The 22,992-nt window shown below is 58.1% G+C and overlaps 3 protein-coding genes and 1 non-coding gene across 4 annotated transcripts; all 4 read right to left on the bottom strand.

Moving 5' to 3' along the window:
• Positions 1-872: 872 nt before the first annotated feature.
• LOC134526484 (uncharacterized) lies at positions 873-5,123 on the bottom strand. The gene is made up of 4 exons (XM_063358405.1): positions 5,022-5,123; positions 4,137-4,497; positions 3,811-4,015; positions 873-2,661 (listed from the first exon to the last, which is right to left on the bottom strand). The coding sequence occupies exons 1-4, from the start codon at positions 5,121-5,123 to the stop codon at positions 2,304-2,306; spliced, it is 1,026 nt and encodes a 341-aa protein (XP_063214475.1). The 3' UTR covers positions 873-2,303.
• On the bottom strand, positions 4,665-11,302 carry DAPK3 (death associated protein kinase 3). Its single transcript, XM_063358274.1, has 9 exons — positions 11,209-11,302; positions 9,632-9,775; positions 7,732-8,092; positions 7,402-7,531; positions 7,172-7,220; positions 6,997-7,023; positions 6,744-6,896; positions 6,066-6,111; positions 4,665-5,855 (listed from the first exon to the last, which is right to left on the bottom strand). The coding sequence occupies exons 2-9, from the start codon at positions 9,691-9,693 to the stop codon at positions 5,313-5,315; spliced, it is 1,371 nt and encodes a 456-aa protein (XP_063214344.1). The 5' UTR covers positions 9,694-9,775; positions 11,209-11,302; the 3' UTR covers positions 4,665-5,312.
• A 135-nt stretch (positions 11,303-11,437) lies between these two features.
• On the bottom strand, positions 11,438-21,361 carry EEF2 (eukaryotic translation elongation factor 2). The gene is made up of 15 exons (XM_063358160.1): positions 21,227-21,361; positions 20,246-20,460; positions 19,339-19,520; positions 19,041-19,252; positions 18,068-18,246; positions 17,587-17,692; positions 17,166-17,279; positions 16,842-16,980; positions 16,206-16,401; positions 15,760-16,018; positions 15,344-15,451; positions 14,883-15,236; positions 14,057-14,239; positions 13,846-13,978; positions 11,438-12,101 (listed from the first exon to the last, which is right to left on the bottom strand). Exons 1-15 carry the CDS (start codon positions 21,227-21,229, stop codon positions 11,908-11,910), a joined length of 2,577 nt encoding a protein of 858 aa, XP_063214230.1. The 5' UTR covers positions 21,230-21,361; the 3' UTR covers positions 11,438-11,907.
• Positions 17,460-17,528, bottom strand: LOC134526510 (small nucleolar RNA SNORD37). The gene has a single exon (XR_010073992.1). It is a non-coding gene; the product is annotated as a small nucleolar RNA SNORD37 (small nucleolar RNA).
• Positions 21,362-22,992: the final 1,631 nt, after the last annotated feature.

The following is a 22,992-nucleotide window of genomic DNA, read 5'->3' as shown; positions in this document are numbered from 1 at the left end:
GTGTGTTTAGGGGAGGCAGGTCTATTTAAAGGGGGGGGTAGTGTATTTTGAGAGATGGGGGGGTGGGTTTAGGGGAGAGGGGGGCATTTGAGGGAGGGGGGGTTAGAGTAGCTTTGATAGGACCTTTTCTCTTGACTTTTTCCATTAGAGGTTGCGGTGGGCAGTGTAGTTGGGGGGAGGGATGTGTTTAGGGGAGGGGGGCGCGTTTGAGGGAGGGGGGGTTAGAGTCGCTTCGATAGGGCCTTTTCTCTCATGTTTTTCCATTAAAAGTTGTTTCTCCAGCCCTGCTCCGTGCCTGTCTGGGAGGGGAGGGAGCGCGGGGGGCAGCGGGAATCGGCCCCCACCAGGTGCCACAGCCCCAAACGGGACCCCGAAGGGCACCGAGCCCCCCCCCAGGGCCGAGTCACCGCCAGCGGGGTGGCAGTGGTGGGGGGGGGACTCCCCTGTCCCCTTCCCCAGGGGCAGCCAGGACAGACGGGTCCCCGCCGGACTCACGGACACGGCCCCACGCAGAAAGCAGCACGGAGCCCCCGGGACAAGGACGGACCTTGGGGAGCGGGAGGGGACGGACACACACGACCACAAGGGCTGCCAGGCCTTCGGCTGGACCCCGGCCAGCGTCCCCTCCCGCGGGGACAGGCCTCGGGGCAAAGCCCCCAAAGCCTCGGCACAATCACCCCCGTCCGCGGCTCCGCAGCCCGGCTTTGCCTCCCTGCGCTGCCCAATCACCCCAAATCACCCCCCAACGGCCAGGGGGGAGCTGCCGGCCAGGCAGGGACCCTCCTCCCCTTCTCTGCCTGCGCCTTGGCCAGCCCTGACACCAGCCGGGGGGGAAATAAGGAAAGAAATAAACAAAGAAATCACGGCGGGGGCCAAAAGTGCCTGGAAAACCCAGCTCTTTATTGCCCGTTCCCCCTCCCAGCTCCACAGCCCGGGGCCAAACACAGGGAACCTCTGCCATGAGGAAAAGCTGGGACTGGGGTGGAGAAGGCTCCAGGAAGCCCTGGAGGTCCTTCAAAAGAAGGATGGGGACTGCCTTTAGCAGGGTGCAGGAAAGGGCAATGGAGCTGGTGCGGGGTCTGGAGCACAAATCCTGTGAGGAGCAGCTGAGGGAGCTGGGGGGGGTTCAGCCTGGAGAAAAGGGGGCTGAGGGGAGACCTCCTCGCTCTCTGCAACTCCCTGAAAGGAGGGGGCAGCCAGGGGGGGTTGGTCTCTTCTCCCAAGGAACAGGCGACAGGACAAGAGGAAACGGCCTCAAGTTGCCCCAGGGGAGGTCTAGGATGGATATTAGGACAAATTTCTTCCCCGAAAGGGTTGTCAAGCATTGGGACAGGCTGCCCAGGGCAGGGGTGGAGTCGCCATCCCCGGGGGTATTGAAAAGACGGGTAGACAGTGCTTAGAGATATGGTTTAGTGGCGGGTTTTGTCAGAGTTTGGTTGATGGTTGGACTCGATGATCTGAAAGGTCCCTTCCAACCTACGTAATTGTAAGGTTCTATGTTACGACGAGGGGTAATGGCTTTAGACTGGAAGAGGGGGGGAGTGAGATGAGATATTGGGAAGAAATTGTTTGTTGTGAGGGGGGTGAGCCCCTGGCCCAGGCTGCCCAGAGAAGCTGTGGCTGCCCCATCCCTGGAGGGGTTCAAGGCCAGGTTGGACGGGGCTTGGAGCAACCTGGGCTGGAGGGAGGTGTCCCTGCCCATGGGACGATGATTTTTAAGGTCCCTCCCAGCTCTAACCAGCCTGTGATTCCAGGACATGCCTTCCAGCCCTCTCACCACCTTGTTTGTGCTCTCCACAACCACTTGAGGCTGACATCAAAAAGCATCTGAGATCCTTCTCAAACGGTGGGGCTCGGCCCTGTAGCTCTGCACACACCATGAAGACCTGGCCGCAGCATTGCCCTCGGCTAGTGCCTAGCTCCAAGCTGATAAGAAACCCTCTGCGCTGGGTAACTAACTGAGCTTCGACACTGCGGTGAGACCGGTGAGCGGGTCGAGAACTGTCAACCCGCTATCGAAATACCCCGGCTAAAGATAGGAAGTGCCATTCAACTGATGTACCGAAGCACGCGCGGCGTGCCACGCGGGAAGGGTTCACCGTGTTAAAGTACAAAACCTCTCACGTGGGACGAGCGCGGTGATCTTTAGGGCGCGAAAATAACTTGGCGGCGGTGACGGCACAGCTCACTTCAGAAGATTTTTGGGCCTGCCTTAATTAGAAACGTCGCTCCAGAAAAGCAGCTGCCACAGATTAGCAAGATGTCACCCAAAAAAATCCACCCAGCCTGTTTCGAGGGGTGTTTTAAGCAGCCAGAAGGAAGCCTGATCCACCGCCCTGACCGCGTGTCGCAACAGTATTTTTCCGATTGTCTGGCGGGAACAGGGATGCCGCAGCCAGAAATGAGACGCGAATGCTGATGGCATCACCCACACTTCCCCAAGCTATAAAAAGGCAGATTTCTTTGTGTGCAACCCCATGCGTGCCCGGAGAGATCCACAAAACTATAATTTTTGGATCCAGGGCCAGGAGCTCGTCAATGGCAGAGCTGAGGAACGCCTGGGCCGGGCACAGTGTGCTGTGACTTGTCACCGATACCTCGTGAGTCCATTTGACACGGTGACACGGAGCGTTTCCCGCAGATTGGCCGCAGCCCGGCTCGCTGGCAGGGAAAAAAAAAAAGGCAGATTGAGCTCGGCAGGGCTCCCCCGTCTTCGCAGAGAGGTTTAACCCTCACCCGATAAGTCCAACAAAACCATTTTGCTTCCCCAAAGACGTAGAAGGGAAAAGCCACGGCGCTCGCTGCGGGCCAGCCCCCAGGAAGCAAAAACCGAAGGCTAAAAAAGGCACTTAGACACTGTCCGCCCGCAGGGAATCGCATTAGCTCCAGCTGCACAGAAGGGACCCGGGGCAGGACATCCCAGTACGTCACGTCACGAAACCTCCCGGGGACCGGCACAGCCCCCACCTTCTGAGCACCACCCCGGCTCCTGCGGTGCTCAGCATTAGCCCAGTTCCCACAGCATTCACCTCCCGGACCCTTTCTCCCCAGTAAATCCTCCTCCCCGGGGAGCGGTAGGTACTTTCCCCCTTCTTTGGAGCCGTACGCGGCGAATCGTGCAGCCTGCGGAACTCGTGCAGCCTGCGGAACTCGTGCCAGTGCTCTGCAATCTAAAACCCTCTAATGCAGGTCACCCCGAGGGCGGCGGCAACAAAACCCACCCCAAATTCTGCTTTTTAAAAAACATTTTGGTGTTATCTTTGGCGTTATCAGGACAAGATCTCCCGCTACCAGCCCCTCCGGAGCAGTGTACCCGGGGAGAAGGTGGCTGTGCCGGCCAGGGTGAATCACCACCGACTCCCAAGAGCCTTGAAACAGAAACCCGCAGCGCGAGGAGCATCTGGGAAGCTTTAGCACTACGTGAACTTTGCCCGGCTCGGGAACAAGTGCCGCTATAGGATTTCCATACATCCTTTCACATGCTGGCTCTGGTGACGAACCCACTCTGCAAGAGCGGATCAAATGCCCGGGACTCCGGTTGAATCCACACCCCAAAGCCTCCCCCCGAACCCCAACCCTGAGGACGCAGCGCCCGGGGGGAGGACGATGTCCCCAGGCCCCCCAGCCAGGCCGTGGTGTCCCCCACCATGGCCAGAGCCCCCCTCCAGCACCCTGGGGCTGCGGCCAGGATCCTGGGACACTGCGGTCATGCCATCACCCCTGGATGCCAAGCGCCCTGGCCTGGAAAAACGGGGCAGGCTACAATTATCCCCATGCCCCGCGTGCCCCCCGGGTTGGGATGAAACCTACACCCTGGGGGACGTCAGCAGGACCCGCTGTTGTCCCTCCCCATCACCATGGGGGCTGGCGAGCCAGAGGGACGCCTGCCATCGGCTGGGATTTGGCCGGTGATTCCCCCGGATCAAATTCAGCCGAATCTTGGCTCCATCAGCGCGGGGCCGAGGGCAGCTGGGAACCCCTCGGTGCTCCCTGTGGAAACCTGCTCCCGGGCTCTCTGCAGAAAGCAGCAATTTGGGACCTTGTCCCCTCCCTGTCTCCGTCCCCAGGAGGGCAGAGGAAAGGGGAGGGGGTCCAGCCTGTCCTGGCCCCACCAGCCCTGGCCATCAGCTGCTCACCTGCGCTCGCCGGTGATGGTAAAGCCCTTCCTGGCTCCGATAATACTGGGGCTAATTCCTTGTCCCTTCTGTTCCCACACAAAACAGGATCTGGCCGGTCCCCTGCCAAAGGGAGATCCCTGGGGCAAAGGGGAGGGGCCCCACAGAAACCCTGGGACCCTCCCAGAGCCCCAGGGCCCTCCCCAAACCCCACAGACCTTCTCCAATTCCCCAAACCATCCCTCAACCTTCCCTGAGCCCCCCAGACCTCCCCCAGGGTCCAAGGCAAAGGGGTTGGGGGCTCCCCCAGGCTGAGAACATCCTGCAACCCATCCCCAGAGCCCCCCCGAGCCCGCAGGGAGCTCCCCCACCAGCGCTGGGGCTGATAAGGCAAAAAAAAAAAAAGCCTTTTCCCTCCCAAATTAAGGAAATCCCTCTGGGACGGGAGACCATTTGGGGGACAGCAGAGGAGTTGTCACCCCACGGCATGTCCTTGTGCCCTTCCCACCACCCGTCCTTCCACAGCAGGAGCCAAGGCGGCCGCCCCGATGCACGGAAACCTTTATTTTGTTAAAAGGGGGGAGCGCCCAGTGGGACTGAGGGCTGGGGCAAGGAGCAGGGGGGTGCGATGGCCCAGGGGGAGCCGGGGACGTCCGGGGCCACCCATGGGGCTGTGGCGTGATGGGCCATGCAGGAATTGGTCCTCAGTCATGGCTCGCGCGTGGCAGACGCTGAGCTGCTGCGAGGGTTTAGAGGAGGGGTCTCCCTACCAAGACCCTCCCAGGACAGGGCGCTGCGGCAGCTCCGAGACCCAGGCCCTGAGTGGGACGGAGAGGACGTGGGACGGTCCCCAAGCCCTGCGGCAGCAAGGTAGGGGACAGCCAGGACCACGGGGAGCACACAGACAGCAAGGCAAGCAAGAGCCGCACACAGGAAGCCAAAACCCAGGTGAGCACAACTGAAGCCCCCCAAGGCAGGGGTCTCCAGGGAGGCATAAGCCCCCGGCATGCCACCGCAAGGCCAGCAGAGCCTGGGGACATTCACCAAAGGCTGTCGGTGGACCGGCTCCTCGGGCGAGCAAGGGGCAGAGCCACTGAGGTCCCTTCGGCGCTGCCTGCCACTGCGGGTCAGCAGGGGGGGATCGGGAAGGACCACCCAACCTCGACATGAGGGCAGCCCACCCCGGCACCGGCTGAGCTAGCGGATGCTGCCGTCTCCCTGGCCGCTCTGCAGCTTCTCCCGCTCAATAGACCACACCAGCTCCTGGACGAACTTCATCTCTGAGGCCACCTGCTTGGCCAAGGCCTCATAGTGGTTCTCCAGCTTTCGGTAACGCCTCTTGAGGCCGTTGGCCACCTGCACCACACTCTTGGTCTCTTCCTGCGCCTGCTTCTTCAGGGCCTCTGTCTTCTGCAGCTCCTGCCGGATCTGGCGGAGGTCCTGGCTGATGCTCTCGTTCTCCTCCTTGTACCACGACTCCTTCTCCTCATAGATGGACAGCAGGGCCTCGATGTCCTCCTGGAAGGACTTCTTGTTCCTCTCCAGCTCTCGGAGGCTCTCCTCGGCTGCAGCCACCTCCTCCATGACCTTGGAGAAGCGCTCAAAGTTGATGTACGTGTTGTTTGGCGGCATGCTGGAGTGGGATTTGATGGTGTACTCCTTCAGGCGCGTGGTCTTCAGCCGGCGGCGCTCGGGCTTCTTGCTGTTGTCTTCGTTGCGGACGTTCCTCCTCTTGATCACCTGCGGAGAGGGACAGCCACAGGCATGGGGCACAGCCAGGACAACAGGAGCCCAATGGCTTCAGACCCCCAACAGCATGGCCACCAGAGGCACCAAACCAGCCCCCACTGGGGGCTGGAAGAGCAGCGGAGAGCTGCTGGTGCACCACCACCAACCCTCAACCTCTTGGATGTCTGAGACCCAAGAAGTGCCAATTCTTTAACTTCTCACCTTAATCCAAGGGTGTTCCAGGCTTTGAGCGATGGTCATCCGCTTCCTGCAATGACAGCAAGGCTGCGACCGAGGGGCAGAGGCTTTGCTGCCTCTTTCCCTGATAAATTCCTGGAAAAGCAGGCTCAGATCCTGTCACCTCTGGGGCACAGATGAGCCCAAACTCACTCAGAGGCTACCGCAGGCAGGGGCCGCATCCATGCCCCATGCCCTCAGCCAGCCTCCCAGGAGCAAATACCTACAGAAGAGCCTGCAGAAACCTCCTGACCGATATCGGATCACACGGCACCACTGCTTCCGCCCCAGCCCAGTGTCCTGGGTGCTCAGGTCAGCCCTTCATCCCTTCCAAACCCTGCTCCCTCCCTCTCAGCTGAGCTGCTGCACCCTCAGGGTGATCCCAGAATTCACCCCATGCCTGACGCAGGACAGAGACTTTAGTTACCAGACGTTTTGCCACACCGAATCTTACAAGTGGCAGGAGGGAAACAGAGGGATAAATGGGATTTATAAACAACCAGCCCAACAGGGATGGGCAAAGGATGGGCTGGCAGCAGGCAGGCTCAGAGCTAAACCCCAGCATGGGCAGGAGACGTGGGAGCTGCCTGTACACAGAGAGTTGGGCAGGAGGGACCATCCCCTCTCCCAGGGTAACCCCCAGCTCCGCTCCCTGTCTCTCACTTGGGGTCCTTGACAAGCAGGCGGCGGATGAAGTCCTTGGCCAGCTCGCTGGTGTTGCTGAAATACTCCTCATCGAAGTCATAGTTGACAGCGGAGATGTTGGTCAGGGTCTCTTGCTTCGTTTCCCCAAGGAAAGGGGAGGCTCCACTTAGCCTGTGGCGAGAATGGGTTGTGACACCCCAAAAAGGTGACAGCTGGGGGCTGGGGACTCGCCCTGCAGCACCCATCTGCCCCAGGCTCCCCATATACTCACAGGATGTAAGTGATGACCCCGATGCTCCTGGAAGAGAGAGGAAGATGAGGCTGAAGCCCTGCACAGCGCCATCAGTCCCCTCTCCCTGCATTTTCAGCAAGAGGGGAGATGCCCCGGCACAAGCACCGTCCCAGGGACGGGCCACTGGAAGGTGCCTGGCAGGGGACTCACTCACCACATGTCGGCTTCCAGCCCCAGGGGTTCGTAGTTCACGATTTCTGGGGCTTTAGAAGGAAAGAGGGGAGAAAACAGGCTTATTTGGGGGGAAAGAAGCCTGTCCCCATGGCCACATGCCAGCAGCTGCCTAGCTGGCCAAACCAGGGCTGTGGGCATCTCCCCGGGATTAAGCCAAAGCTTTCAGAGCCCAGAGGACCCCCCCAGGAACACCGCCAAGCCGGGCCTCACCTACAAACTCCGGTGTCCCAAATATATTCTTGAATTCATTCCCAGCTTCAATCTTGTGGGCGATCCCAAAGTCGATGAGTTTGATGCGAGGGTTTGGCACGTTCTTGTCCAGCAGCATGATGTTCTCCGGCTGCGGGGGAGAGGAGCCAGTGTTGCCCCCAACATGCTCACCCGTGGGAGCCCTGTGCTGCCCTAGGTCCCTCTCCCCAGAGGAGAGGACACACGCCTCAAGTAGGGAGAGATCCCAGAGCCAGCCACGCAGGAGCCTGGGTGCTCGTCCCTGCTCCCCAGCTGCCCGGCACGGGGGGGTTTGCACCTCCCAGACCTCACCTTCAAGTCAAAGTGGGCGATGCGCTTGGAATGCAGGTAGTGCACCCCATCCAGGATCTGCTTGAGGAACTGGGTGGCCTCCTCCTCCGTCAGGGACTCTTTCTCGGCCAGGAAATCGAAGAGCTCGCCGCCCGAGACCAGCTCCAGGATCAGCACCACGTCCGTCTTGTTCTCGAAGATGTCGTGCAGCGTGATGATGTTGGGGTGCTGGATCTCCCGCAGGATGTCCACCTCCCTCTCGATCTCCTCCCGGCTCACGCCCCGACGGCTGGACGACAGGCGACGCTTCTTGATGAATTTGGCAGCGTATTCCAGACCTGTTTTCCTCTCCCGGCATTTCCGTACGATGGCAAACTGGCCACTGCGGGATGTGGGGAGGAGGTGAGGAAAGGATATCCCTGCATCGCACGTGCCGGTGTGTGCTTGGCAGCGGCGTCAGCACCAGCATGAGGATGGGGGATGCTGTGCAGGAGGGCACAAAATTCCTCTGGGGTCTGTCAGGAATTGGGATCCCCTCAGCACACCCCCAGGGGTTACACCCCCTGGCACTGCCGGAGCAGCCGTGTAAACCCCAGCGCTGCCCAGGATGGAGGCAAGGAATTTCCCCCAGGGACACAGCAGCTGCCCACCCTCCCCAGGCTGTTTGGGTGCTGCTGTGACCGCCCGGGGTGGGAGATGCCCATCGGTCCCCATTTCCAGCCAGGACCACCTGGGCTGCTCCAGGAGCAAACCTTGGAGCCCAACAGCCCCAGGGGATCATAAAGCTTGGATGGGGAAGGTGGGCGGGCGTGGGGGAAATGCCTGAAATAAGAGTAACCGACAGCTCAAAGCTTGCTCGGGTGAGGGGCCGGGGGGAGGCAGGGCTCTGGGCAACACAGACGCTTTAAGGAGCTGTGCCCTGCTGACACCAGCATCATTGCTATGGCATGATTCTGACCCTTGTCCCTCCCTACCCCGGCCAAGCCCCCTGCGGCCCCTCTGCAGGGATGCTCAAGGGCCCTTCAACACCTTCCCCCAAGGATGAGATCCATCCCGGATCCATCCCACGTCCCCAGGCTGCTCTGTCCCCTCCCCACTGCCCCAGCCATTGGCCATCCCCATGGTGACGTGCGGTCCCCGTCACCAGCCTCCGTCACCACCCTCTGCGCGAGCCCGGACCCAACACTCCTTTATATGTACTGGGATCATGGCCGGGGCCACCGAGAGCCCCCCTGGGGCAGGGACCAGCCTCACCCAGGAGGGATCTGACCCCCAGGCACCACATCAATCCCCACAGCTCACACCGGACCGCAGCTACAGTGCAGCCCGAAGCGCAAGCCTCTGGAAGCTCCCCTCCTTTAAAAAAAAACGCTAAAGCCACACAAAATCTTTCCACCGCACAATTATTTCCTGAGAAGCCCCGTGTGCAGACAGCCATGGCTGTGGCAGTCCCTGACTCTCAGCAGTGCGGCCACTGGGCTGGCGTGGCCAAGGCAACGCTGGAGGATCCCAATCCAGCCCACACCCCCGCCACCGCCGCTGCCTCTGCATCCCGGATGATTAAATCCCGTTTGCATGCAGTGATTCACCCCCACATCTGTCCCGCAGGCGCAGAGCCAGGCGGCAGCGACCAGGAAAGGGCCATCAACCCTGACCAAACCCGGGACCGGAGCTCTGCGGGAAGCTGCCAGGCCTGCCCGTATACAGGAACGAGTTTAATGTTAATTAATGCCTTTTTTTTTAAATATATAGCTGCTAGAGGTGCCTGGCTCTTGGCACAGCCCCCAGACCCACTGCCTGCAGGTGGCACAGGGGATGTCACCAGCATCGGGACACCTTGAGGGATGCAGCAGCCAGGTGGTGGGGCAGGGGGTGCAGGCAGGGAAGTCCCCCCAGAGCGCGGCAGCAGAACGTCCCTCACCTGCCCAGCTCTTCCCCCATCTCGTAGAAGTCCTCCACGCTCTCCTGCCGGAAGGTGGACATGGCTGCGGGGTGCTGGCGGAGCCGAGGCCACCCCGACCCTGACAGCGGAGGAGGACGCCGGGGAGCAGCCGGGGATCAGCACCTGCAGCACCAGAAGAGGGGGTTTATGCCCTGGAAGCCACACGGTGACACCAGCAACTGCGGCAGCTCAGGGCCAGGGCCTGGCACAGGGACACTGTCCCCCCTGGGGGGAAAGAGGGCAGGGAGCCCCAAAGCAGCACAGCCCCCGTGCCAAGCTGCGCCGTGGGGCAGCTGGGGAACAAGCCCCAGGTTAGTCCTGCCCACCCGCAGAGTCTCATCACGCCCCAAGGGCCGTGGGACCCCGCTGGGGGAAGAGAGGAGGGAACAGGGCCTGCATGGGGGCCATGGTTGTGACCCCTCATCACTGCAGCCAGCAACACCCGGTGGTGGCGGAAGGACCCCCCAACTTGGCCAGCAGCACCCCACTGCCCCCACCCTGCCCCACAGTACCCCCATCCCGATCCCCCACTGCCCCTCTGCCGTATAGCCCCCAAAACTAGAGCCCCCACAGCCCTTTCCCACCCCATAAGCCTCAAACCCAGGGCCCCCTCCTGACTCTCTGCCCCCCATCCCAGAGCTTCCCCCATCATGATCCCCCACAGCCCCTCCCTGCCCCATAACCCCCAGTTCCACAGCCCCCCCACCTCCACCCCTCACAGCCCTCCCCGTCCCAATCCTGCACAGCTCCTCCCTATCCCCCAAACCCAGAGCCCCCATACCCCAATCCCCCACATCCCCTCCCTGCCCCATAGCCCCAATTCACAGCCTGCCCCCCCCACACTGATCCCCTACAGCCCTCACACCCACAGCCCCCCATCCCAATTCCCCACAGCCCCTTCCTGCCCCATAACCCCAATTCACAGCTTGCCCCCCCAACACTGATCCCCCACAGCCCTCACACCCACAGCCCCCCATCCCAATTCCCCACAGACCCTTCCTGCCCTATAGCCCCCAAACCCACAGCCTCCCCCACCTTGATCCCCCGCAGCCCCCCCACCTCAATCCCTTACAGCCCTCCCCATCCCAATCCCCCACAGCCCCTCCCTACCCCATAAGCCCCAAACCCACAGCCCCCCCATCCTGATCCCCCCACATCCCTTCCCTGCCCCATAACCCTCAATTCCACAGCCCCCCCCGCCTCACCTCTATCCCCCACAGCCCCTCAGACCCCACCACAGGCCCCACACCCCGACTCCCCACACCCACAGCCCCCCCCTCCCGATCCCCCCACATCCCTTCCCCATAACCCCCAATTCCACAGCCCCCCCCTCCCCTCCATCCCTCACAGCCCTCCCCTTCCCAATCCCCCACACCCCCTCAAGCACCACCACAGGCCTCACCCCCCCCATCCCTCCCACACCCCACACCGCCTCAAATCCAGCCCATCGCCCCTCTCCCCACCCCCCGAACCCCCTCCCTGACCCATAACCGCTCTCCCTGCCCCACAGACCCCCACATTTCCCCCCCCACACACACACACACCCCAGGCCCCACCTGGGCCGCCGCCGCCCGCGTCGTCGCCGCATTCCACCACAGCGGCCGGCCCCGCCCGCCCACTGGCCCCGCCCATCCCCGCTCGTCTCGCGGCGGGTGGGCGGGGCCAGTGGGCGGGCGGGGCCACCCGCTCTTCCCCCCCCACCACCACCATCGCGGTCCTCCCGTCCGCAAGGGGGCGACCTATTCCCCCCGCCCCCCGCCAAAAAACCCCACATTCCACATCCAATCACCATTATCCAATTTTATTAATTCCAGTGGCACTAATACAGGCGGCGATGGTCACGACGGACAGTCACACTGCAGGTTGGTTGGTTGTTTTTTTTAAACCCCCCCCCCTTTCTCATTTTTGCATGGATTTACCCCTTTCTTTTTTTGTGGATGGTAGGGGCATGGGGGGAAGGAGCTCATCTCCCCCTCCCCCACCCTTTTTTGAGTCAAATAAATAGAGAATCGGGCAAATCGCGTGGAAATGTTTTAGTTACAATGGCAAAGATGAGTCATGTGCAACACAGAAACCTATAAGGCTTTTTTTTTTTTTCTTGCCTTTTTTTTTGTTTTTCCTTCCTCATTTCAAGTCTCAAATCGCTATGAAACTGATTAATTAACAAGATGGTGGTTGACGGGCATCTATACCCCCCTCCCCCCAAGCTAATTAATTAAATTTCCCCTCCCCCAGAGTCCAAACGGAGAGTTTAATTAGAGTTTATCGAGGAAGTTGTCGAGGGCGGGGATGCCTTCCTTCAGCCCCTTGCGTTTGCGGGTCTCGGCCACCACCTGGCTGGGCCGGCTGGCATTGTCGAAGGGGTCCCCGGGCAGGATCTGCCAGTGGTCGAAAACGCACTGGGGGAAAGCCTGGCCACCAGTGTTGGACCTCAAATCCGCTGTGAAACCTAGGGAGGAAGAAGAGGAGGAGGTGAGGTTCTCCTTCAACAGGAGTTGGGCGTCACCAACACTCCAGGTCACCACCCAGGGGAAATGAACCCAAAGCCTACCGAGATGCCAAACACAGGGAACCTCTGCCATGAGGAAAAGCTGGGACTGGGGTGCAGAAGGCTCCAGGAAGCCCTGGAGCTCCTTCAAAAGAAGGATGGGGACTGCCTTTAGCAGGGTGCAGGAAAGGGCAATGGAGCTGGTGAGGGGTCTGGAGCACAAATCCTGTGAGGAGCAGCTGAGGGAGCTGGGGGGGCTCAGCCTGGAGAAAAGGGGGCTGAGGGGAGACCTTCTCGCTCTCTGCAGCTCCCCGAAAGGAGGGGGCAGCCAGGGGGGGTTGGGCTCTTCTCCCAAGGAACAGGCGACAGGACAAGAGGAAACGGCCTCCAGTTGCCCCAGGGGAGGTCTAGGATGGATATTAGGACAAATTTCTTCCCTGAAAGGGTTGTCAAGCATTGGGACAGGCTGCCCAGGGCAGGGGTGGAGTCGCCATCCCCGGGGGTATTGAAAAGACAGGTAGACAGTGCTTAGAGATATGGTTTAGCGGCGGGTCTTGTCAGAGTTTGGTCGATGGTTGGACTCGATGATCTGAAAGGTCCCTTCCAACCTACGTAATTGTAAGGTTCTATGTTACGACGAGGGGTAATGGCTTTAGACTGGAAGAGGGGGGGAGTGAGATGAGGTCTGAGGAAGAAATTGTTTGCTGTGAGGGTGGTGAGCCCCTGGCCCAGGTTGCCCAGAGAAGCTGTGGCTGCCCCATCCCTGGAGGGGTTCAAGGCCAGGTTGGACGGGGCTTGGAGCAACCTGGGCTGGTGGGAGGTGTCCCTGCCCAGGGCAGGGGGTGGCACTGGGTGGCCTTTAAGGTCCCTTCCCACCCAAACCAGTCTGTGATTGTACAAAAACTCCAGTTCACCACCCAGGAGAAAGGAACCCAGAGCCTACAGAGATGCCAACCACAGGGCACCTCCGCCATGAGGAAGGGCTGGGAATTGGGGTTGGAGAAGGCTCCAGGAGGGCCTCATGGTGACATCTCAATACCTTAAGAGATCCTCTAAGACAGATGTGGACAGACTTTAGCAAAACCTATCGTGATAGGACAAGGGGTAATGGTTTTTAATGAAAAGAGGGGAGAGAGAGATTAGATATTAGGAAGAAATTTTTCACCGTGAGGGTGGTGAGCCCCTGGCCCAGGTTGCCCAGAGAAGCTGTGGCTGCCCCATCCCTGGAGGTGTCCAAGGCCAGGTTGGACAGCGCTCTGAGCAACCTGACTGTGTTGGAGATGTCCCTGCTCATTGCAGGGGGTTAGACTAGATGACCTTTCAAGATCTATTTCAACCCAAACCATCCTGTGGCTTGGTCTTCTCCCAAGTAACAAGCAATAGGACTTGAGGAAATGGCCTTAAATTACACCAGGGGACGTTTAGATGGGTATTAGGAAAAATTCTTCACTGAAAGGGTTATCAAACATTGGAACAAGCTGTCCAGGGAAGTGATGGAGTCACCACCCCTGGCTGGATTTAAAAGATGCGTAGAGGTGGTACTGAAGGACGTGGGTTAGTGGTGGACTTGGCAGTGCTGGGTTGATGGTTGGATTCTTAAGGATCTTAATTAAGGGTCCTTTTCCAACCTAAACAATTCTACAATTCCATGATCAACCAGCTGGGTGCAAAGGATCTCCTTCACACCCAGGACCAGCACACTCACCAAAGGACTCGTTGACAGGCAGGTAGGCCTTGACCACAAACATGGGGGTGCCGGCCACCTGGGTCTCCTCAAAGACGTGGCCACGCTTCCTGTTCAGCACACCGTAGATGCCACCCACCACCTGCTCCGGGCACTGAAAGAGAAAGAGGTGTCAGGACCCACTCACCTCTTCTTGGCCCAGGATCTTATGGGCTGAGCAAAGGTTCCTCACCTGGATTTCCACAAGGTAGATGGGCTCCATGAGCCTGGGCTGGGCGGTGAGCACGCAGGCATACAGGCATCTCCTGGCAGTGGGAATGATCTGCCCACCTCCGCGGTGGATGGCGTCAGCGTGCAGGGTGACATCATGCACATCAAAACGCACAGCGCGCATGTTCTCCTCGCACAGGACCCCCTGGAAAAGCAGAGCAGGGGGTCAGCCAACACCACAGGATGCTGCTACCCAAGTATTTGGCCAAGAAAAGCCATCTTTCCACGTTACTGGGACAAAGTCATTGGCATGGTATTTTGTTTTTCTGACTGAGACTAACTTTAAAAAATAAGCAGGAAAACCCCCCCTCCTGTTGTTGTCCCCAGTCTACCCATCAATTTGTTATTTTTGAGTCATCTCCTGTCTAGTCCTGAAAAAATAATTGGTCAACAAGGCCAGGTCTTTGCTGAGGCTCTCAGGGCACCTTGCATTTTCTTTTGATGCCAGTTGTGCTATTCATCTTAATAGTTTCTGACGCTGCTCTTGCATTTTGCTCTCTGAAAAAGCTTTTTAGAACGTTAAGTACGCGTTGCCATGATGAACTTCTCTGCAGCCCTGGGAGAAAGCTTTTTGTCTTGAGCTTGTGTTTTGTGTGTGTCTAAACTGATATGACACCTTCACTCCAGTTGACATCAAGTTTCATCTATCCTAAAAGATACTTCCGAATCATAAATCTGCTGCACTATATGCGGCAGTTTTCCCAAAATTTCTTTGAAAAGATGTGCAGTAGCAGTTTATGATGCTGCCTGCCCTGGAGCAACCCGATCCAGGCACTGCCCCTACCTACCTCTTTTGTCGCCCACTGGAAGCCGGCCACCACGCTGTCCTTGATCTCATTCAGGTACTGCACTCCCTTGGTGATGTCGGTCAGGATGTTGGGACCGGTGCCATCAGGACCAAAGCACCAGATTTTCCTGGCTTCGGTGACATCCCACTCGTACTTCTCAGCCAGGTAACGAGCTCGCTGCTTCAGCTCCTGACGAGCAGAGACCTCGCCCTTGTCGATGTCCTCAGCCAAGCCATCTGGGAAGGGCCGGGCCTTCATGTACAGCCTGTTGTGTTTGTTGGGGGACTTGGAAAGGCACATCACATTGGATTCCTCGCTGACTGTCTCACGGTAGGACACAACAGGATCTGATTTCTGCAGTGACAAAGAGCAGAGAAGAGCAGTGAGCCACCAACCAAACCACAGTTCACCAGATACCCACCCAGAGCTCAGCAACAGCTCTGCCACTGTAGCCCCTCTACCTTGATGGGAATGCAGGCATGGTCCTCCTCCAGATCCTTCAGGCAGATCTCCAAGTGCAGCTCCCCTGCCCCAGCGATGATGTGCTCTCCAGACTCCTCAATGATGCACTGAAAATACCATTCATACAGCAGGTGAGGCTTTCGACTGCAATGCAACGGAAGCTCTCGCACATGAAATACTAGTGACTGTCTCTGATTTTTGACTCATAAAGCTACTTTTAGATGCTTTTTCCACTGATCTGGGGATGACTCAGCACCAAGCCCAAGGTGAAATGCAGCATTCCTTCCCATTCCGGTAGGGAATACCAATATTCAAGCCTTTTCTACCAGCACACCTAGTACAACCATAACCAGAAGCCTCCTGCACCAGCAGGACCAGGATTTCTCCTGTCCCCAAAAGGGCTTTGGACAATCACCTGCACCATAGGGTCAGACTTGGCAAGACGCTTCAGACCCTCCACCAGCTTGGGCAGGTCCGCTGGGTTCTTGGCTTCCACAGCCACACGCACAACGGGGCTGACACTGAACTTCATGACTCTCATGTTGTGAGCATGCTCAAAGGTGGTGATGGTTCCAGTCTTCACAAGGAACTGGTCGACACCAACCAGACCAACAATGTTTCCACAAGGCACGTCCTCGATGGGTTCAACGTAGCGGCCCATCATGAGAATGGTCCTGGTGAAAGAGAAAGTTGTTTTAATGAAGTCTGAAAGAGGAGGTGCAACCAGGCAGTCTCCTGGAGCTCAGCAGCAGACCTGAGGTCCGCAGCCAAGCGCCTTGCCTGGCCTCAGAGATGAGGAGACCCAAGACAGTTCTAGAATCACAAATCTGGACCACAGAGCACACCCCAGCCAGGACTGACCTCTGAATTGGCTTCAGGTACAGATCCTCCTTCTTGCCAGGTGTGTAGTTTGGTCCCATGATTCTGACTTTCAAGCCAGTTGAGACGAGACCAGAGAAAACACGTCCAAAAGCGTAGAAACGTCCCTTGTCAGAGGTTGGCACCATTTTAGAGATGTACATCATCAGGGGGCCTTTGGGGTCACAGTTCTTAATACCTGTGAGACAGATCAACTTCGTTCAGTACCGTCTCTTGCATTTGGTATGTCCGTCCTGTTCCCCCACCCACCACCAAACCCCAGCACAAGACCTGTACCCAGTATTGTCCCAGCCTGTTGACTTCTGTCTGGACAGCTGGCAAGCCCGAGATCACATCGCCAAAAAATCTTTTAAATGAACACAGGCTCAGCCTGAGCCTTTGGCATACACCCTGACTACTCTCCAGTCACTTAGCTAGCTCACTCCTCCAGAGTAAAGCTAGTAAGCTTGTGTCATCCATATTAGAAAATTTTGTCACCCAGACTCAAGAGTCTACAGACTCAAGAATTACAGGAGCTACCAAGCTGTGACCTTGGAAAACAAGATGGCTACAATTATTCCAGAGCACTGAGCGCTTAAGTGAAGAGAGGCCTAGCAGCAAAGCAGCGGCTCATCGTACCTATGGCAGCCTCATCATCGGGGGGTCCCTCGTAGAGCAGCTCACAGCGGTACTTCTGGGCTGTGACAGGAGAAGGCAGGTGAATGGTGATCATCTGCAGCAGGGCATCTCCAGCAGGCAGCCACCGCCTCATCACAGCCTGAGCAGAGATCAGAGGAGTAAGACCCAGCCTGTTGTTCACAACCTTCCCTTGCTTCCCCGACCGCCAAGCTGCCAACAGCTCCTTCCCACCCAAGGACGGTTTGTAGCTGCTTCCTAAGTTAAGACAGTTGGAGCAGCACAACTACTCATCTCCTTCCCATGGACACTTCAGACCCGTCTCACCTTCAGCAGGGGTTTGCCCTCCTTGTCCTTATCTTCACTGTCAAGCTTGATGTCCAGTTTCTCAATCAGTTTAGCCGCCTCTTCTTTCTTGAAGTTCATGATTGCATCAAAAACCTAGAACAACAGCAGCAGCCATGAATGTCGCCGGTGACCCAGTTTGAAGCAGCAGCACAAACGTCTCTAAAGAGAATCTCTGTTCTTGCTCATCACCCAGATGAATCCATCCGGAGGCTCAGACACTTGCCTGCACAATGTCTACTACCAGCTTCTCTGCTCCCATAGAGTAACGAGATGTGTCAGATATTTAAATTTCTTCAATCAAACAAGTCAGGTCAAAGTGAAGAAATTTTCCATCATCATGCACCGTAACTGAACCAAAGAGCAGAAGGCACCAGCAAGGGCTGAACACTGAGGAACTCACCTTGAAGATGGGGTCAAGGATGAGCTGGCAGAAGGTCCTGGGCAGTTTCTTTCCATCAGGGCTGGTAGCGGATTTGCTGAACTTGCCAGTAGCAGGATCAAAGTATCTGGAGAAAGAATAAATCAGACAAGTATCAATGCTCAGTTCAGCTGCGGAAGCGTGGCTTGTTCTGCTTGCTCAGGCATGAGGAAAGAGCTGCTGAGTAAGAGCCGTCTTCATACTTTCCCCCACCATTCTCAGGCTTTCAAAACTCGCCAAAATGCATTTAACTCATGTTGCCATTTCACCATCCCCTCCCCGTTTATCTGTGCGTTTCCTATTCTGCAAAGATTTCACGGGAAACGGTTCTTTTGCTAGCACACAGACCAAGTCACTGAGACGTGCACGACCACATCCTCTCCTCTTACCCATCTTCTACAGCATCAGGGTGCAGCCACACAGAGCTGATCCGGAATTAAAAGCAACAGCCGCGATTCCTCACCTGTCTCCCCACAACTTCTTCATCATGTCTTCTACTTTCTTGGCACGCTCAGATGGACTCAGCTGGGCATCACCCTTGGCAGCGAACTTTGCAACATACATTTCAGCAAACTGTTTCAGAGTGAAAGCCCAGCCGTGCAGGCCAGAACCAAAGCCGACGGTACCGAGCACTGGGTCAATCTGAAAGGGAACAGGAGAGCTGGGTTACAGAGGAACAGCACAGGATGTTACAGCCACAGGGCATGACAGCAGGCAGCTACTCCATCTCAAACAACACTCAGTACGGCTCCACAAAGAATCTGAAGCTGGAGCTTCAGATCTATGGGATGCTCAAACAGCTCTGAGACAGTGGCCACCTCCAAGGTCCAGGGACAGCCTGGCCATTTTAGCTTTGTACCACAGAATTAGATTGGGTTTTCATCACTTTGACCAGCTCAGACAGCCCAGCCTAGATTTGTGTGCAGGTAAGATTCCTGTCCTTCACAGGGAGACTCAGCAACGCATGAAAACCTGCAGCATGCAGGAGAGTGCTCAATGGGAACAAAGCGCAAGCTTATCCTCAGAACCGACAGCCCTGCTCACTACCCGGGAACCCAGCGGGGAGCGGTGCTCAGAGCGCAGGGACTGGCAAACACCTACTGGCCTTCCATTTCAGAAGACAGCCAGGGGAGGGATGCTGCCGAGGAGCCTAGGATCTCACGTCACCCAACATCACAGACGTGACATGGGCAAGAAGGTGTCCTACAAAACAAGGGCACCCTTGGTAAAGAGAGAAAATACTTTCTTGTATTTATAGTCTTTATTTGCTCAAGCCTTGAACTAACAGAAGGTTTGGAAAGAAAGCTGGTGAAAGCTCCAAACCAGCACGAGCCTGGGTAATATGGCCATCCTCATTATTCTACTCTCACTTCTTCATTTGAGATAGAGCCACAACTGTTCCCTCTCACTGACTTCGAACGCAGCCTTCCGCTTACCATGATATTTCCCATGGGTCCACTTTCTCCTTCTCCATACGTGGAGATAATGACGTTCACGTTTTCCACAATGCGCTGGAAGGTCTGGTACAGCTCTTCTGGCTCCAGCTGCAGCTCCAGCAGCGCTCGGTCCATCTTGTTCATCATCAGGACAGGCTTGATCCTCTCGGCAATGGCCTGACGCAGCACAGTCTCTGTCTGCACGCACACGCCTGCCAAACACAGGGGAATTAGTTATCCTCGTCTTCAAACTCGCCCAACATACGCTCCAATTGCACGTGGCTGCAGAAAACCTTACCAGAGACACAGTCTACAACAACCAGAGCACCATCAGTGACACGAAGAGCAGCAGTGACCTCCGAAGAGAAATCCACGTGCCCAGGAGAGTCAATCAGGTTGATCAAGAAACCAGAACCATCCTTGCTCTGCTTGATGAAGGCCAAATCATTTTCAGAGAGCTCGTAAAACAGGGAAATAGCTCTGAAATAAAAGAAAAGCTATTAAAATTATTATCTACACATTACTCCTCCCCAATGCTTAGAAACAGCCTTTTATCCCGCACAGGCAGCTGCGCCTGGGCTTAAAGATTTCCTAAAGCATATTCCTGGGGGGCCAGTGTGGGAGATAACAAGGAGTGCGGACTAAAATCTGCCTTTCCTATGCTTTTCCCAAAGCATAACCTCTTCTGAAACCATAATCGCTTCTGACTCCATGCCATTTAAAATGCCCAGAAAGGGTTCCATTTCTTTCAGTCAAGGATTTATGCTTTTTCTACCAGGCCTAACTGCCCTTTTGATCCTTTTTCACGCTCCTCAGGATCCTCAAACAGCCCATGGTGACACAGCTTGCCAAGTACATCGCCAGAGATGCTCCCAAGAGAGTCTCCACACCGCATCCATGGGACTCCAGCAGACATCAGCCACATCCAACAGCACCAGTGCTAAAATGGAAGGCTGAAGCTCCCACTGCACCTATTTCCCAGCGGTCACGAAGCCAGCTCTCTCTGATTCACCACAAGCCCATCAATACTCGCTCTTTCATTTACGCAATCCTCACGAGCAAGAGACAACCTTCTGAACTAGACTACAGAAAGTCTTGATGCCATCTTCTTTCATCTCACAATCAAACCAGCAGAACACTCAAAGTCCCCCTGAGCTCAGACCCTGCAGCGGGAGCGGTGAGGTGCCTGATGGGAGGGAACTCACGTTGATTTGATGGTGATGCACCGTTCCTGCTCATCCTTCCTTGTATCAGTGAAACGGGTCTCCCCCGCGCGGGCAGAGGCGATGATACCAGCTTTGCATACCAGAGAATCAGTCAAGGTTGATTTGCCATGATCAACATGGGCAATCACAGACATGTTTCTGATGTTGGCCTTTTTGTCCATGATGGCCCGTATCTGGTCTACTGTGAAGTTCACCTTGAAGAATGAAAGGAGGGAGGGGGGAGAAAAACACAGGGTATTAAAGCCGTAGAAACGGCTTTAGCAGTTCTAGGAAACTCAACTGTGCTGGTTTGAGGGCACCCAAAATACCTGCCATTGTCACACTGCCACGCATCCTGCCCGTGCAGCCTGCGTGACAAGCCAACCCGCAGCAAGGGCACGGCAGACAGCAGCGTTGCAGGGCCCTGGGCCTGCAGTACCAGCACCCAGCCCCCTCCGGCTCAGCGTCCCTCAAATTGCCGCAGCGTCAACTGCTCCTTGAGGCAAACCCCGACTAAAACCGGCCCCTCGATGGGTCGCTGCTCCGCGGCAGGCGGGTGACAGGCCGGTGCGCCGCTCGGTTTGCCCCCGAGCCGGGCCGCAGCGTTACATAAGGCACCGCAAAGGCGTCAACGCCGCCCCGGCGCCACATCACCGCCGCTCCCCCTCCCCGCGGGGCAGCCCGGGCCCTACCGCAGCCCGGCACCAGCAGAGGAGCGCCGTACACGGGTTGACACGGACCCCCGGGGGCCGCCGCGCCCCACCCGCCGAGCAACGGCCCCGACTCTCCCCGGGGACAGTCCCCTCCCTCCCGGCTCGCCAGCCCCACCCCTCTCCCCTCAGCAGCGGCCCAGCCCGCTGCGAACAGGCCGCTGCCGTCGCCGGCAGCCCGCGGGCCTTCCCAGGGCGGCCATCCCCACCGATCACCAAGCGCGGTGCCCGCTCGGCCCCCCCGGGGCGGCGGCGGCCTACAGGGACTCACCATGGTGGCGGATGGCGGTGGATTCTCCGGGGCGGGGGGGTTCCAGCAATGGCGGCGGCGACAGCCCTGTCTCGCTGGCGAGCGCAGAGCGGGCGGAAGAGGACGCTGACGTCAACCGCCCCCTTCTTATACGACGGCGCCGGCCGGGGGGCGGAACCTGCGCAGCCGGCGCGCAAGGCGCATGCGCAGCCGCCCCTCTCTGGCCCGCAGCGGCCGGTAGGCTCTATGGTTGGGAGGACTGTTCCGCCGGGGCGGGACCACGTGGCCGCGCACCGAGGCCTACGGGGAGCGGGGACCGGCAGCGCCCGCCCCACCACGGCTCTGCCCGGCGGGACCGGCAGCGCCCACCAGCCCCAGCGGGGAGGGAGCGGGGGAGAGGGGAAAAGTCCTCCCCGCCCGCTGCCGGTAACTCGGGTGGGAACCGACATGGGGCAGCGGAGGCGGTACGGCCACCGCGGGGCGGTGCCGGTGCAGGCGGCGGCGCCGCCGGGGTCAGAGCAGTAAGGGCCGCCGGTCGCACCAGAGCGGCAGGCGAGGCCGGGGTTTCGGCTCCCAGGGTGGGGAGGCGGTAGGGCAGAGCCCGGTGTCAGCCCGGGCACCACTGGGCCGGGCCCTGCCCTGCCCGCCCCGCCTGGCCGCCCGGTCCCTCCCCACAGCCGCCGCCGGTGGTGCCCGGCCCCGCAGGGTCCCCGCGCTGCGCATGCGCCGGGCAGGAAAGCTGGTGGCGTGCTGCAGCGCCCCCTGCCGGCGGGGAGGAGCGCGGCGCCGCTCCCACAACCGGGACGGGTTTGGCCCCCGGAATGAGTTACCGGCCGGCGGGGTTCCCGCCGCCACCGGTTGAATTAGTAGCACCAATAATGACTTTTGCCAGGCTGGAAGGGAACCTGATTAACATATTGGCCTGCCTAGGAAACTAGCTAATTGCCTTTTTGTTTAATTAGCTTATAGGGTTGTTGCCAAGGAGGGGAAAAAGCTGGAAAACCCTCTCCCAGTGCAGCACTGCATCCCGACTGCTGGCATTCCCCCGGGATCCCGGCTGGGGAGGACCCCCCGGTGCTCTTCTGGAGCACCCAGACCCCGGGGGGAACGGCACCGGGTGGGGGCAGGGAATGTGTACCCACACAGGGAGCAAATTAAAAATTGCTTGGAGAGATTGTGTCCTCCCCAAGTGCCCATGGGGGGCACAACGTCTGAGCCGTGCAGGAGGGCTGCGGGATCTCGGGGATGCTATGGCCACCGGGCAGGTTGGCTTTGGCCAGGAGGTGCCATGGTGGGAGCGTGTCTGAGGGGACAGCAGGACCGGAGCGTGTCCGAGGGCACGGCATGGCAGAGGCCATCAAGGTGCAGGGTTGAGCAGCATCCCTCGGTAGCAGAGGACATTGGAGGGTTTGGCAGCCCCGAGATCCAACAGGAAAATCTGCGATTTCCAAGTTCAAGTTCAAGTAGAGGCTGAGGAGGAGGAGGATGGTTGGGCCGATGTCCTTTCAGTGTCTCTGATGAAGGCACAGACCCAAAAATGCTGGGTTTGGGGGTTCTCTGCAGAGTGTTTTCTCTTCAGAAAAGCCTACATAGAATCATAGAATCATTTTGGTTGGAAGGGACCTTCAAGATCACAGAGTCCAACTGTTAACCCAAGATTGACAAACCCACCACTACCCCACGTCCCTCAGCACCACATTTACCCGCCTTTTCAATACCTCCAGGGATGGCGACTCCACCACTGCCCTGGGCAGCCTGTCCCAATGCTTGATAACCCTTTCAGTGTA

The sequence above is a fragment of the Chroicocephalus ridibundus genome, chromosome 22, assembly GCF_963924245.1.
Source record: "Chroicocephalus ridibundus chromosome 22, bChrRid1.1, whole genome shotgun sequence".
NCBI lineage: Eukaryota > Metazoa > Chordata > Aves > Charadriiformes > Laridae > Chroicocephalus > Chroicocephalus ridibundus.
This window is presented reverse-complemented; position numbering and strand designations above follow the sequence as displayed.